Here is a 15,494-nt window from a genome sequence, read left to right as displayed (position 1 = left end):
TTAGCTTAGGGAAATTCTGATAATAGTCAGGGCCCATGATGCCTGCAGTTTTAACAACAAGCTCCCCACATGAATCTGATATACAAACCAGGATGAAGAAACACTGCTTTAAGCTAAGAAAGGACTAACTGCAGGAGTTTAGCCACAAGTAAACCAGGAGGATGCCCTTGAAATCTACAAAGTGAGCAGCTGGCTAAAGTCGTTTATAAGGGTGTTTCTATTTCCACTCCTTCAGAATGGATAGTTATAGTCTGAAGAGCATCCTGGAGAACAGGGTTGGGCCCAATCTTCTCTGTAAAGCACCTGGAACAAGAGTGCTGTAGAGGAATAAGATAACTACAGCCAAAGACCATCTTCAAAGTCTTTGCAAACACTCTGTTCTTATTTTTATCTCACACAAAATATGGTTATTTGTGTAAATTTTCTCCTTCACTAGATTGGAAAGTATTCCAGAGCAGGAGCTCTCTTCTTTCTTTCTCTAGTGAAGGAACACAGTAACCCACACATAATAGCTGTTTGACAGGTTTTTGTTTTGAATTCTTCTCATCCAAATCCTGGGGTCTGACCAGGATATATTTGCATATATCCATAGTGGATATTTATAAATATCCATAAAAGTATATATTTGTTTATAAAACATTTCAGTGGCACAAAAGAATACGTAACATACATACTGAAGAAAGAACAATAATAAAACAAGCACCTATGGACCCACATCCCAGTTTATGACATAGGACGTTGCCAATACCCTTGAGGTCTCCTGTTGAACTAGGTCCTATCGAACAGCTCCTGAAATTTAAATCAGAATGCATGCATTCAATCATTGACTGATTGGCTCATTCATTCATTTGCCAAATGTGCCTACTAAGTGTCAGAATCGATGTAGACGAGGTAGTTATTTCTTCTGTTGGAGTGGGAGAGGGGGTTCAAAAGTGACATAAACTCTTTCCACAAGTGTACAGATTGTCTTTGCTGCAAGCGGCCCTAACCCCGCCTGGCCCTCCAGAGCGGCGTGGTTTCTGAGTGTGGACACTTTGAGCAGAAACTACTGGTCCCGGCAGTCCACGGGGCGAATGGGCGGAGCCGGGGCGGGGGCGGGGGCCGGGCGAGAGGGGGCATTGTGTCGGGAGCGCGAGGCTGCATTTGTCTGCTCGAGGTGCTGGCAGAGCGAGCGTCGTGTTCGCCGGCGTTGAGCTGGAAGTGTCAGCGGCGGCCACGGTCCAGGCGGAAGACTGAGTCGGAGCAACCACGCGCCCACTGGCCGCTATTACTGGCAGGGGGCGGCGTGCCAGCGAAGCAACATGCAGATAGGCGCCCGGCGCCCTGACGACCCCTCCCGAGGAAAGGAGGCCGGGGCGGCGCTGGGGCGGCGGGGAGCATGAGGGAGGCCGGGGGGCGTCTTGGCTCGGAGCGTTGCTAGAGAGCGGCGCGCGCTGCACACTCGCCGGGGCGCAGCGGAGGGCGGGGAGCCGGGCAGGTCGCGCCAGCGCTGGAAGCCGGCCGCCGGGAGCTGTTCTGATTTCCGACGCGGACGCAAGGGGCCCGGAGCAGCCCCTGGCCCCGGTGTGCAGCCAACATGGGCAACGCCGGGAGCATGGATTCACAGCAAACCGATTTCAGGGCGCACAACGTGCCTTTGAAGCTGCCGATGCCCGAGCCAGGTGAACTGGAGGAGCGATTTGCCATCGTGCTGGTGAGTGCGCGGCGGCGGCCGGGAGCAGGGCCCCGGGGCTCCGACCAGGCGGTGCAGCTGACCCCAGCCCCCTCCCCTTCTCCCGGCGCCGGGAGCGAGCCTCCTGTCCCAAGGGGGAGGCTCCCACCTCGCCCATTGTGGCCTCCCCCGCCTCCTCTCGGCTCTCCTCCGAGCCCCCCGCGCTCGGCCTTCTCTGCGTCCCGGGATGGGGCCGGGGGCTCGGGGCTGGCTGCCTGGCGGGTCGGCCCCGAACCCATTGTCTGGCGGGAGAGGCACCTCGCAGCGCGTGTGCCCGGGAGGTGTGGCGTGGGCGTGAAGGGAAGGTGGCGCGGGCCGGGGAGGAGGGGGCGGCGAGCCGCTGAGGCTTTTTGTTTAAGAAAAAAAAATTCGCGCAAACCCCGAGTCCTCGAGGACGTCCAGCGGGCGCCCAGCCCGGGTCCTGAGGGGTGCGGGGCAGATGGGCGCATGTGGCCGGTCAGGGGTGCCGCGCCGCGCTGCGCTGTGCGGGAAGGCGAACTTGGAGGCGGACGTCGCGGCTTGGCCGAGGGGAGCTCCCCCAAAAGGGAAAGAGAAGGAAACCCTCGCGTGGCGGTGCGGCTCCCTCGTCCCTAAGAGAGGAGGGGGACATCAGGCGAGAGAGAAGCTTCGTCTCGGCGCGTTCCTTTTGGTCTTAAATGTTAAGACCACAAAAATGTGCAGTTTTGCGGGGACGGGTTGCGAGCTGACCTGACTCCAGGGGCGACCCCTCCCCTCCCTTCCGCCAGCACACCCAGCCAAGTCTCTGACTCCCTCCCGAAATCCGCTTCTCCTAGCTTTCCAGCTTCGCAAATCTGAGACATTGAAGACTCCCTTCTTTCTCCCTTTCCTGCTGGGACTAAGTTTCTGGGCCCTTCCCAGCCAGAGCCTGTCAGTGCTGTGAGCTTAGGAGGGTGTGGTGGCCTCCCCCCTCGACCCAGCCAGAGTCTGTACTGCAGTTGGTCCCCAGACTAAGATTTTTAGTGTCCTAGCCTCTTTCAAGGGGTGTTGGGAGGGAAACAGGCAAGATTGGAAGCGTTCCTAATACTTACACTTGCAAGTGTACACTTGTAGCCTCTTCCTAGCTAGTAATCTCTACATTCTACAGTGCTAGGCAGCAAGAGAAACTTGTGCTGAAGTCAGTCGAATTCTGCATCTGTGTGCGGGTTTTGGGCATGTAACCTGACAACTTTGGGAATCAACCAGAGTCTGAACACTGAGACGTTTAAATTGCCTTTCCTCAGGCCTTTAAAAGGGGCTGGTTTGATATGGGGAGTAATGTTCTGGATGGCAGATTCGCTTTGTGCTCTGTGGAAGAAGAGGCCACAAGCTTTTTCACACCACCTGGAAACTCTGGTGTGGCAGTCGGGAGATAGATGAGGCTGCCTGTCTTGCTTTGCATGGTCTGTGATCTCCCGCAGCTGCTCCCACTGTTGTGCAGAATGAGACACTCTGAAATGAAACAGCATAGGCTTAATTACTTCTCAAGGCAGCCTGGGTGCATACTTGACTTGTCTTTATAGGGACAAACCTTTTTAATTCAAAATCCTCTTCCTACCAGACAACATAGTTCTTACCTCGTAGCTCTGGGTTTTCTGTGTTTCCATCCATGCTGTGCTGGTGTGTGTGTGTCTGTGTGTGTGTCTGTGTGTGTGTACACTTGAAGTGGGAGGGCCAGTGACACAGGAAAACCAGATAATAACAATAATGCAATTAAATTCTCAACTGGGATAGCATGTTTTGCATGAGCTTTCAGTTACCCTGCTGATTAGTGACACATGTTATGAATTACTCTTTAGAAAAAAAAGTCCCATCCTTAACATGGTGGGTTTGTGTTACTATTAAGTCTAGAAGTCACAAATTCAGTACGTAGAAATTCATGATTGTATATCACAAGCTCTTTGGGGCAGTGGTTGGTCGTGTGGCTACTTTTACTCTACTGAGTCACACACAAGTACTGGATGCGGTTCCTTTCTTAATTGCTTAGAATATTTTAAGCCTTTCAAAACAAGCAAACAACAAAACCAAAAAATACCAGGCTGACCTTTTTTGGATTAAAACAAAGCTTTTGGGAAAGTCTCAGCTTGGGGGCCCTCTTGTTAGGGATGCACTTGGACGATTGACTTGGTGTTTCATGTAACACTCCCCGGTCAGCTCCAGCTGCTCTTTGGAGTAAGCTGTAAGAGGAGTTAAAAGGAATCATCTTTATGGGCTGATAGAAGTACAGAGTTATGGTGACTTTTCTTGTGGTCAGTTTTTTTCTAAAGTTGTACATGAAAAGCTCTCAACTGTGCTTTTCTTCATGAATTGCTTAAGAAATAGATCAAACCATTTAATTCTGAAGATCAAGCTTGAAGGACAGTATAGGTGGTAACGTTTAAAGTATATATATATATATATATATGTATATGGAGAAATTCTCTGCCCTGAGACAATGGGAATCCTGTGGGCATTATTGATACTAGTTTTATTTCCTATATGATAAAGATCATATAAGTGTTTGGGGAGGAAAACAGGATAGTAATACTGTACAAGAAAGTATACAAGCACCTCATTGTAAATATGGCTTACATCAATAATTGGGCCATTTCAGGAATGGAAAACAATTCCTTTCACCTCACCAAGCTCTAGATTATATAAAGCATTGGGGAAGAGTAAATAAAAATTTAAATGACAGAAGTCCATCTATTTCTGGAAAATCTTGAGATGAAACTTAGTGACTGTCCCCCACCACCCCCATCAGTCCACATGAGTTAAACCGTATGTATCTAAAAAATTAGTGGGCATGAATGGAAGGATGAGAGAGTAAAAGATTGCTGAATAAAGCCCGCGTGCAGCAATGAAGACCCAATGCAGCCCAAAATACATAAATAAAATAAATTAAAAAAAAAAGATCAGTGGAGGGGGATAGACTTTAAAAAAAGGTTTTTTTAAATAGGAAAGAAAATGAGATTTTTGAGTAGAGATTTGAGTTACTGAACTTCCTGTAATTAATGACTAGTAAAAATTGGATCCAAATCTTTCCTGAGGAGTCTTCTCCCTCCCTGAACTTGTCTTCAGCATCATTACAATAGTAACTATAAAACTTATATTTAAGGGAAAAGATTACTTACTCCTTGTATACACTTAACTATTTGCATCCTTGGACCTGCCTGTCAGGTAGAGCTATAAGGTGATATGCCTTTGTGTGTGTAGGATGTTTCTGTTACACTCTTCCATGGAAGTGTTTCATAAATTATAAATTCAATCATCTGCTTCAATCTTTGTTCCTTTAAGTTGTGTATATTTTGTGTATTTTACAAGTAATATTTGTCCGTGTTTTTTGGGTCCCACACATTTATAATTATCTAAGTGGCTCTCCATTGTATTTGTTAAATATTGTCTAATTGTTGGGAATACACACACACACAAATACTCCCATGTCCTTTATTCTTGTTTTTTTTTTTTTTTTTTTTGTGGTACGCGGGCCTCTCACTGTTGTGGCCTCTCCCGTTGCGGAGCACAGGCTCCGGACGCGCAGGCTCAGCAGCCATGGGTCACGGGCCCAGCCGCGGAGCGGCATGTGGGATCCTCCCGGACCGGGGCACGAACCCACGTCCCCTGCATCGGCAGGCGGACTCTTTCCTGCGCCACCAGGAAAGCCCCATGTCCTTTATTCTTAAAGATGATGCTATGAAGGTGATTTTGGGTGTGGTGAACAATTGATGGTCTTTGTCCAAGAATACCTCTTTGGACGTTAGATGCTCTGTATATTCACTAATTTTTGGCTTGCAGTCACTGTTTACAATTTAAAATGTAAGCCCCTCAATCCCATTGTTGAGGAGCTGTCCTAAGGATCCTTTCTGAGTTTCAGAGGAAAAGATAATTGTAAGCCCCCCATCCTGGCTGCCATATCTGTGTGATAGCAGATGTCAGGCTGCTCTGCAAACAGATGAAAAAAGATTAGGAAGTGATGGTTTAGGGTCAGTAGTATCTTATGTTTAACACCGGGAACTACTTTCATGTTTGATTAATTTGAGTCAGTTTCCTTCTCAGTTTTTTTTTTCTTGCCCTGAGGTTGAATGTAGTCACTGTACTTAGGAAAAAGTGGGAACATTTTCTGAGCATCTACTATGAGTATGCCCTATGCTTCCATGTTCTCATTTAATCCTCACAGTAACTCCAGCTATGAGTAACATTGTAGATGAGGAAATAAAGATTCCCTAAGTTGCCTGAGGACATGCAGTTATTAGATAACCAGTCTAGGGTTTTTAGCCAGATTTGGAGATCTCCTCCCCTAACCCCCACCCCCCCCCATTATATTATGCTTCCTTAGGCTTAGAACTGGAAAGAAAGACCGAAAGAAAAAAAAAAGGTCTGGAACTAGCAATAAAGCTGTTAAAAAAAAAATTCTAAATCTGGTAAGTGCAAGTTTCAAACTATAAAGCTGGCAGGAATTTCTTCGAAGCGACCCAAGTGCATTGTACTGTTTCTCTTTAGATGACATCCGTTTTGGCATCTTCACTGTGCTGTTCTATTTTCAGGCATGGAGTTAAATATTGATTTGGTCCAAAAGCGTACTCTTGAGTTTTTCCTTTCAAGGCAGTCTTGAACTACCTTGGGTGGGAAGTCCAGGTTTTCCACATCAGAGGGGAGAGACAACCCGTCCGTATAGTGCACAAGCTCCGAATGTAATTACTTGTGAAAAGGACGAGGAAGGTCAAGTTTTAACATTTAAATCTATTTCCCTCTGCAAGGTGTTGTTCCCTTTCAACCATTTCCAAGGAGAGCCTCTGCCATGAAGTCTGCTGAGCAGTTGGATGGGTAGGTGTGTAGTTAGGCCATCATCAGATATGCGCTGATTTGTTTTCTCACTTTTCTCCAGCTGAGAGGGAAGGGAGATGGAGAAGGGGGATGGATGGAGTGTTGCGCTTTGAGCTGTTACAGTCTCATCTAGGCAGTAACCCCTGAGTTGTTTTATTCTCCAGAGTGGGAATATGTGCTTAGGGCGGTGCCTTTCATCATTATCAGGGTGCATTTCCCCCCTAATAATACCAATAAAAAGTGTGAAGATATATTTGGGTATTTAGGATATAAGATGATCAAAGGCTATTCTCTGAATTGCAAATGCTTGGCTCCATTGAGAGACAGGCAGCCCTGTAAACAGATGAGATGTGGGGGAGAGAAGGTATGCATGCCCTTAAGTGATAAGAATTACTTTCACCTGTGGCCTTTCATTTAGCAAACAGCATTGGCTCCAGGAGCAGGAGACCTAGTTTCTAGAATCATAGTCTGCATCAACTTGGGCAACTCTTTCCTGTGATCCTCGGTTTTCTTCCTCTGTAAATGGGAATACAGTTTGACAGAACTGTTAGGATAGTCATGAGATTTTTGAAATCATAGCACTTGGAAGTGTAAAACTTCTGGAATGTGATATATTGTGAGCCATTAGCCGACTTCTCGTTTTGAAGATGTTTTGTGTAGAAAAGTATGTAGCTGTATTCTGTCTGATCTAGAGAGTAGAATTTCCAGGGTCAGTGACTGAAAGTCACATAAGCATAAGGAAAAGTGTTCTAATATTTAGAGTTGTCAAAAAATGGAGACTGAGCTTTCCATCAGAGTTGCTTAGACAGAAGTTGTACGAAAAATGCTGATAATTGGAAGGTCTTTCTAAGCCCAGGCTCCAGCAAGTTCATGGATTGCACAGTGCCTTTCTTGAGGTGAGTCTGCCACATGCATGAAGGTTTTGGAAAAAGAGTTGTAGCACCTAAGAATGGGGAAGGGTCTCCTTGGAGGCTCCTCCTGGGCTCAAAGAAGAGAAGAAGTAGTGTAGGCTCATGCTTGTTCTGGAAATTTGTTCGACTTTCCAAAACTGTTGCCTGAAGGGCTTGGTCTTCATGAACTGTGTTCTTCTTTTCATCCTTAGGGCTTGGGGAATAAGGACAAGGTGAAGTGGGCTCCCTGGCCCTTGTATCTGAGCAAGCAACACACAAACAAGTGGCTAATTAAAGAGGCACTGATTCCAGAAGACACTCTCTCCATTGCAAGAGAGCAGTGGTACCTGGACCCGTCTTAGAAACAAGGCAGTGAATCCCTATAAAAGAACAGACTGGAATTGCTTAGAAGGGAGGGTGGGTTCCCAGCTGTGCAGCTGCTTGGTGGATCCGCTCTTGTAGAGTGGCTCTTCCACTCTACAGTGGCGGACCTTTCCTACCTTCCTCCATTGCAGGAAGTATATCTGTAGACTTCGGGGACCTGGTTTCTGTAGACAGGCTCACGCACCTTCTTGGTTCTCACCTACTTGAACACTGCAGGCAGAGGTAACTCATCTCTTGTCTTCCCTTTAAGATGGTGTCTGCTCAGACTGCAGGGTGATCTTCCCTCCCCAGTCACTGCATCCTCTTCTCCAACACCCCTTACCGCCTCCCGCCACCCCGTCCTTTCAACACAACACCAAGGACTATGCAGTTTCTGGTGGATATAATTTGGAAGGGATGTCTAGGGAAGAGCTGGTAGGTCAGAGAGCTGTTTCATGAACTGTGATTCAACCGAGGCCCACAGATGTGGACCAGGATGGCTCAGAATCCCTAAATTGGGAAACACTAACTCCCTACTTGGAGGTATGGTGGTATACGTTGTAAACAGATAGCAGTGCACTTTCTTTCCACACTCTTAAAAAACTGACCAAGGAAACATGACCAGTGGCATCAGAGCTCATGGTCTGGCCCCTTATCACAAACTTTTTATAGTTTCTAGGGCACAGCAAAGCTGTTCCCCTGGTCACATCTTCAGCATTCTTGCGCCGCCTGGAACTGACTTCAGTGACTCTTATTTCACATGTAACCTTAGTCCACTTTTGTTCTTTGCTGAAGAAGCTTTGTTGCATTGATAAGCTGCTGCATCCATCACCACAGAAGCTGAAAACTTTGAGGTGTTTACACCTTGCTATCTCAGGGGTAATCTCCCTTGATTGACTTCCATATGGTAGATGGTGCGCCTGGCCTGGTTTATCCTAAAAACTGGTTGGCTTTGGGAAAGGTGTCAAGTCGTTCACACTTTGGCCCCTTGCCTGGTGCTGGTCAGTCACCTATCTCAGATCGTGCCTTGAGCTGAGGATTTGCTCAGGAACCTGCCTTCTCTTTTGTTTTTCTTTTTCCCGTGGAAGTTCGGCTGAGCACTTTATTCAGGTAGGTGACGAAGGGATTGACAGGCTAAGTGGTACTTCTCAAACTGGGCTGCATATCAGCATCACCTGGAACCCTCAAAAACAGATGTTTGGGTCCCACTCCCAGAGATTCTGATAAGTTTGTCTGGGGTGTGACCTGGGCATCAGGATATTTTAAGGCTCCTTAGGATATGTGAGCAAGCAGCCATGATTCAGAAGCCACGTGCTGGAGCAGTTTTCCCCCTTTCCCTACCTGCCTCAAAGACCAAGCATAAGAGTTAAAACCACAGGGCTTCCCTGGTGGTGCAGTGGTTGAGAGTCCGCCTACCGATGCAGGGGACACGGGTTCGTGCCCCGGTCCGGGAGGATCCCACATGCCACGGAGTGGCTGGACCCGTGAGCCATGGCCGCTGAGCCTGCATGTCCAGAGCCTGTGCTCCGCAATGGGAGAGGCCACAACAGTGAGAGGCCCGCATACCGCAAAAAAAAAAGAAAAAAAAGAGTTAAAACCACAGCAAAAATTTAGAGAAATTAAGCAAAGTTGAGAAGGGTTAAAAAAAAAAAAAAAAGCTCTTAAAGACATTTGATCCAACCAAAAGCACCAAGATGAGAAATACAGAAGAGATGGATCAAAGCCTGTTGAATGTTAGATTTATTTAACTATGCTTTTAAGAAATGACCATAATGAAAATTTGCAGAGGAAGTTCTACATATTATAGCTAAAGAGTGATCAGTGACCCTGAAGTGTACTTCTGGGGCAGAACAATCAATAAATCACTTGTATTTTTGCTTAGGCCTCTATTCTCAAGCCTAACTGTTTGTTGGTTCAGTGCAGGCCTTTTGCTTTGATCTCTGGTTTTACCACTTACAAAGACTCATGAGCTTGGCTTCCCCGAGTGAAATTCAAATACACTTGTGAAATGTAAACAACATTCATTTATTAAGAATCCTGTAATCAAGGCAAATTGGCATGCTTATATGAGCAATTAGCTTTGAGAATAGAAAGATAAATAGGTTGCTAGGTCAAGAATGAGCTGGTTGTTCTCAGTGCAAGACTCTGGTTATTCCTTTAATAGTTATAAGCAATAGACATTCCCCTTATTCATAATCTTTAACATTTGTGGTTTGGGGTTAGAGGAACAGCGTATGTGGTTTTCTGAACTGAGAGGATAGCAGCAATTGTCTCATTTTTGTCTAGAAATATAAATCTTTCCAGGAAATGTAGGTAGTTGGTTTATGAGCAGATGAAACTTTCTAGTAATTGGGACAGGGCAAAAGAAGGCATGGATTTAGATGGGAATATTAAAGAATAATGGAGTTTTACTTTGGTGGGGAAGGTTAAGAAGATGACTTTTACAGTGGCAGAAAGATCGAAAATAATCTCATCTGCCTTCAGCGAACAATGATCGTGTGTGTGTGTGTGTGTGTGTGTGTGTATAGAAGGAAGCCTTAGGATAACTAATAGTAGGAGAAGTTGGATAGAACATGATTGGACCTGCACCATGGCAACATTGCTCTGTGAGTTCAGTACCACTAAATGTCTTATTTGTGAAAGCTGGGGAACCTGCATGGAAAGGTGATGAATCATGTGACTAGCTTTGTAGGTCCCTTTGAGTTCTGGCCCTCTCAGTCCCCAGTATGGTCAGCCTTAAGGTTCTTCTAAGGAAGCTTTTCCTCTTTAGTGACAATGTTGACTAATTAGGATTCTTTATCACCAAGGACTTCTGCCTGATGAACCTAGGAAGCCAATTCAGTCCAGATGTCTTGGGACTAGGATGCTATAAACTTGGAAGTGGTGATTCCCCAGGCCTAACACAAAATCATGATTCTGTTGCCAACTAATCAGGCCATCTAGGTGCAAACCTGGAGAGACCATTTAGAACTGTGTGGCCTCCTGGGTTTGTGGAACCATTCAGCCTGCCAGTGTTCAGCTGCTTCAGTGTCCTTTCACTGTAAAAGTTTTGAGTCTCGGGATAGGCATTTATTTGGATTAGAAATCTTCAGATCACCTGTGAATTTACCAGGTCGTGGTCTTCATTTAATGGAGTAATTCTTTAACATTAGACATCTATATTTTCTTTCACCAACGATTGTCAGAAGTTCCCTTAATTTTTCTATCGATAATGGAGAAATTAAAAAATTCATCTTTTTGTTGTTCTCTGGGATATCTCCTAATCATCCTTAAAGTTGTTTTAATTGACAAATAATATACAAACAGAAATGGGCCCATATTGTAAGTGTACAGCCTGATGGACTCTCACAACCTGAACACACTGCTGTAACCAGCCCTGAGTTCAGGAATCAGAATCTCAGTCTCCCTGTTTTTCTTTAAACATGGGTTCACTTGGCTCCTTGCCTCCCCAGCTGCACTTACTTTCCAAGTGGCCCAACTTACGTGGAAGAAAATAGGCCACAGGATTGTGCCTTGTGGTCTGATTCTAAATGATTCTAACCGTGAGGTTTCCACCACTTCCTTCCAGAGATTTCCTCAGTCTGAGGAGGCCTAATTGTTAGGAAATATTGACATTACAGCAGCATACCGCTGCTTTTAGTTACATCATCATTGATAACCCTAATGGTATTTTTTTTGTATTTGTAGAGTATCTCTGTTTTTCATAATAGTGAGAAGAACATATTTTGATTTGTATTCCTAGAATAAAGTGTGAAGCAGGGAGAGATTTCCACAGCTGACAATGAGCATTGGCCCTTTTGCGTTTCAGTCCTTGGCATTGGGCACAGGTTTTGTGTATTCCCTTTTACACCTAAGTTTCAGCCTTTAGGTTTTGTCACCTTGATGATTCTTTTGAAATATTAAAAAGTATAAGATTGGGCTTCCCTGGTGGCGCAGTGGTTGAGAGTCCGCCTGCCAATGCAGGGGACGTGGGTTCGTGCCCCGGTCTGGGAAGATCCCACATGCTGCAGAGCAGCTGGGCCCGTGAGCCGTGGCCGTTGAGCCTGCGCGTCCGGAGCGTGTGCTCCGCAACGGGAGAGGCCACAACAGTGAGAGGCCCGTGTACCGCAAAAAAAAAAAAGTTTGCCAAGCCCTAGTCTAAAAGTATATATGTACTATATGAAAAAGGATTAAATAAGAATATGGAAAAATAAAGTTGATTTAAAAAAATAATAAAAATAAAAAGTATAAGATTGTAAATTTCATCTTCTGGTTCCATTGTCCCATCAAAGTCCTGTTACATTACTGCAGATGTCGATCCAGTTTGAGAGGCTCTTTGGCTGTGTTTGTTGTTAATGGTTTACCTTCCATTGTCTCCTCTGTAACTTCTGTACACCCCCCTACCCTCCACCCGCTTTTTCATTGAAGCCATCCACAGTCTGGCCAGACCCATCTTCTTTTCTGTTTCCTTCCTACGCCCAGATGTGGAGATTGCTTTATCTGTGTCCACAGAGCAGGCTTGTACTTTCCTTCCACTATGCCTTTTCTCACGTGATTCTCTTACATATGATGTGCTCTCTTGGCTTCTCTGCTTATTGAACTTATATCCAGCCTTCAAGGCTCTTCTGAAATCCCACTTTTTTCTTGTGTCCTTGCAGACCCGCATCAGCTTGGGGGAGGTGGGAAAAACGACTCTTCTTTGATCTCTTTATAGTATGAATTATTTCTCTTACTCATGAGGCCCAGGATTAAATATCACCTTGTGGGAGGTGTGACTGTAAAATAAGGGGATGCTTTTATGTATCGCTTTGTAGTCACTCATTACACTGTCAGCCATCTGTTTATGTCCCTGTTTTATTTGCCAGTTTGCACTGTGGGCTCCTGCAAGGTAAGGATCACACCTTAAAGGCCCTGGAAGCTCCTTATCCAGCACAGTGCTTGGCCCAGGGACGGTCTTAGCAGATAATTAATGACTTGATCAGAGAATGGTGCCCCTGAAACAGGCCCGGGAATTGAGTAGCTGCTCCAAGAACCTATCTAACTGGCCATTCTGGGCTCACTGTGAATTGCACATAGCTTTCCTTTGTGTTGAAATGACACTTTGTCGCAGTTTGCCACTCACCTTGGTATTCCCCCTATCAGTTGACTTTAGTAGGTGCCCAAGAACACTAAGCATTCAGAGATGATAAGTTGGAATCGTGCTATTGCCTGACTCCTTATGGAAAACTGGTGAATTAGGAGAAGAGGGGGAGGGCAGTAGAAGTGGCCAAAGGAAATTCGTGGTTTTTCACTGTCACTAAGCCAGATTGGTGCGTCATGATGTGCTGTCATCAAGTGAGTGAGTGGTAGCACTGTACCATGGGGCTCTAGTAAAGTAAAACGTCCTTCACGACAGTCCCTTTGTTATTGGGAGTGAGGCAGGTTTCAGGGAACAGCATTCCTTATTTTGGCATTTTAGTGCTTTGCTGTTTGCAAAGTGCTTGCAAATGATCTTTTGTGATTGTAAGAGTTCTTAATAAATGAGGCAAATAGGGTCTGAAGGTATGTGGCTTGAAGTTACAGAAGAAGGTGGTGAGGTTGGTGAGCCCATCATAGGTCCTCGGTCACTAAAACTCCAGGGACATTCCAGTGTCAAATAAGACACTGTTTATGTTTTCTGTGCTTTATAAGCATTATCTTTGCTCTTGGCCACCCTCGGAGGAAGATACTATCTTCCTTTTCCAAATGAGGCGGTGGGACTCAGAGGGGTAAGGTAGCTGCTCCCAAAGTATGGAGGCAGGATTTGAATCCTGGCCTGTCCGATGAGAGAACTCACTTATTCTGCACTGTGTATACTTTCAAGTTAGTTATAAGATGTCATTAAATGTTGGCTTTTTGTTCTTTGTTCTTCATGTACCCTCTAGACTAAATTCATTCACACAATGGCTATCCATTGTGAGTATTGCATCAGTATAGTGATAGATGTACCAAACTCTGAGGGTTCAGAGAGAAAGTGTCATTTGTGTATTTTGAGTGTTCAGAAACAGCTTCCTTGGAATAGGAAGTAGAGCGATGCCAGCTTGGTCCCAGTCACTGCTAGACTGCACATTTTATTCTACATTGTACAGTTTTACTCACTTGTCACTGCTTAAGAAGGGCTTATACTTTAATCAAACAGTCCAGAAATGTTTATCTAGCAGTTACTATGTGCCAGGCAGTGTCATGGGCACTGGAGGATGTGGTGCTGCATGAGGCCCACCAGTCATCTGCCCTCAAGGAGCTTACATTCCAGCGGTGGGAGGGAGTCGGGTGGGGCGGGGGGAGGCGGAGCCGGACATGAAATGGACCTGGATTTCCAATGCTGGCAAGTGCTGTGAGGAGAATAAAATAGGACAGTGTGAGGTGATGGCTCTCATTTAAGATCTGAGTGATGGTGAGCAGGCAGGTAAGAGCCCTCAAGCAGGAGTAACCAGGGCTTGATTTGTTTCTCCCCTGCTGGGCCAGGATGGGATTCCTTGGTCCCCGGAGCAACTGAAGGGAACAGCAAGGGGGATGTCCTCAGCCCCGAAGGCTTCAGACTTCACCTATGGGGAAGGCTGGAGGAGGCTGGGACCAGGGGTGCAGGAGTCTGTTTCCTTTGTCATAGCAGAGCTGTTTCTTGTAAGTGACTCTGTGTAGTCACAGCTCTGCCACTTGTTGAATTCAAAAGATTTTTAGCAAATTGCAGTCTTGTCACTGTTCTGGACACATGAGACATCCAGTTGGGGAATGGAGTATTTGATTAGTGTAGCAGTGCCCTTCTAAGTAAAGGCTCTCTGAAGGCATCCAGTACTTGGAATGCCCTTTTTATCTACTTGAAGCCATTGGTTGAAAAGACACTTCTTTGTTATAACTTGCTACTAGCTTGTTGCTCAGATCTTTCCCCTTTTTCTTTCTTTCCTTAATTTTTTTTTTTTAATTTTAAGGGGCATATGGGAATTTTATATGGAGGTTTGAATCAGAGGTTAAGGATAAGATAAAAGTTGGTTTAGATAAAATTATCCCTGAAGTCCCTTAAGTTGCTCATAAAGGTGCAGTATGCACAATTCTGGATGAACAACCCTGGAAAGTAAGTCTTAGGTGTGTTAAAGTTTAAAAACCTCTGAGCTTGACTAAAGGAGCAGCCACAGAAGAAAAGTCTCTGTGCAGATGTCAGGATATCCCGACCATTTGGCTCTCAAACCTCCAGCAGTGACCAGAAAATGGGTGGGAACACTACCTTCTTCTTGCCTTAGATTTACTCCATTCAGTATCACATTAAGCCTTTTAATACATATCACTGAATTTGTTTCTTGCGAGGATCTAAAGGCAGGCCTCAAGTTAAATGTGGGTTGGATGCACGGACAGCAGTAGTAACAGTAGAGGTCACTTATTGTGCATTTCTTTAATCATTTCCGTAAACACAAAAGGTGACTCAGGACACCTGAAAGGTAGGGATCACCCCTGTTTCATCTAGGAGAAACTCAGGATTCCGGAAGTGTAAAGGAGCTTGCCTCAGGACACACATTTCTAGGAGGTACTGGAGCTGAAAATCAAACTTTGCTGACTCTGAAGCTATGCTCCTAACATACTGTTTTGACGCTCAGCTAGGAAAATACAGTACAAATATGATACGTATAAACATAGTGGTTCAGAGTAAATTGAAAGCCCTGTGAGGATGAGTTCAGTAACTTTTCAGGCTATTTTAATTTTGTTCGTATATACCCAGAACCAACAGTAACTATATGTCCTTC

The 15,494-nt window shown here is 45.4% G+C and overlaps 1 protein-coding gene across 3 annotated transcripts in view; it reads left to right on the top strand.

Moving 5' to 3' along the window:
* Nucleotides 1-1,172: 1,172 nt before the first annotated feature.
* FMNL2 (formin like 2) overlaps nucleotides 1,173-15,494 on the top strand; it is a 304,567-nt gene continuing 290,245 nt past the window's right edge. For all 3 annotated transcript variants that reach the window (XM_029225790.1, XM_029225791.1, XM_029225792.1), the window contains exon 1: nucleotides 1,173-1,693. In XM_029225790.1, coding sequence (XP_029081623.1) covers nucleotides 1,577-1,693 — 117 coding nt within the window. In that variant the 5' untranslated portion in view covers nucleotides 1,173-1,576. The remainder of the gene's footprint in view (nucleotides 1,694-15,494) is intronic.

The sequence above is a fragment of the Monodon monoceros genome, unplaced genomic scaffold, assembly GCF_005190385.1.
Source record: "Monodon monoceros isolate NGI ecotype Baffin Bay Population unplaced genomic scaffold, NGI_Narwhal_1 Super_Scaffold_16, whole genome shotgun sequence".
In the NCBI taxonomy this organism is placed as follows: domain Eukaryota; kingdom Metazoa; phylum Chordata; class Mammalia; order Artiodactyla; family Monodontidae; genus Monodon; species Monodon monoceros.
The sequence above is the reverse complement of the archived record's forward strand: the minus strand, read 5'-3'. Positions and strand labels throughout refer to the sequence as shown.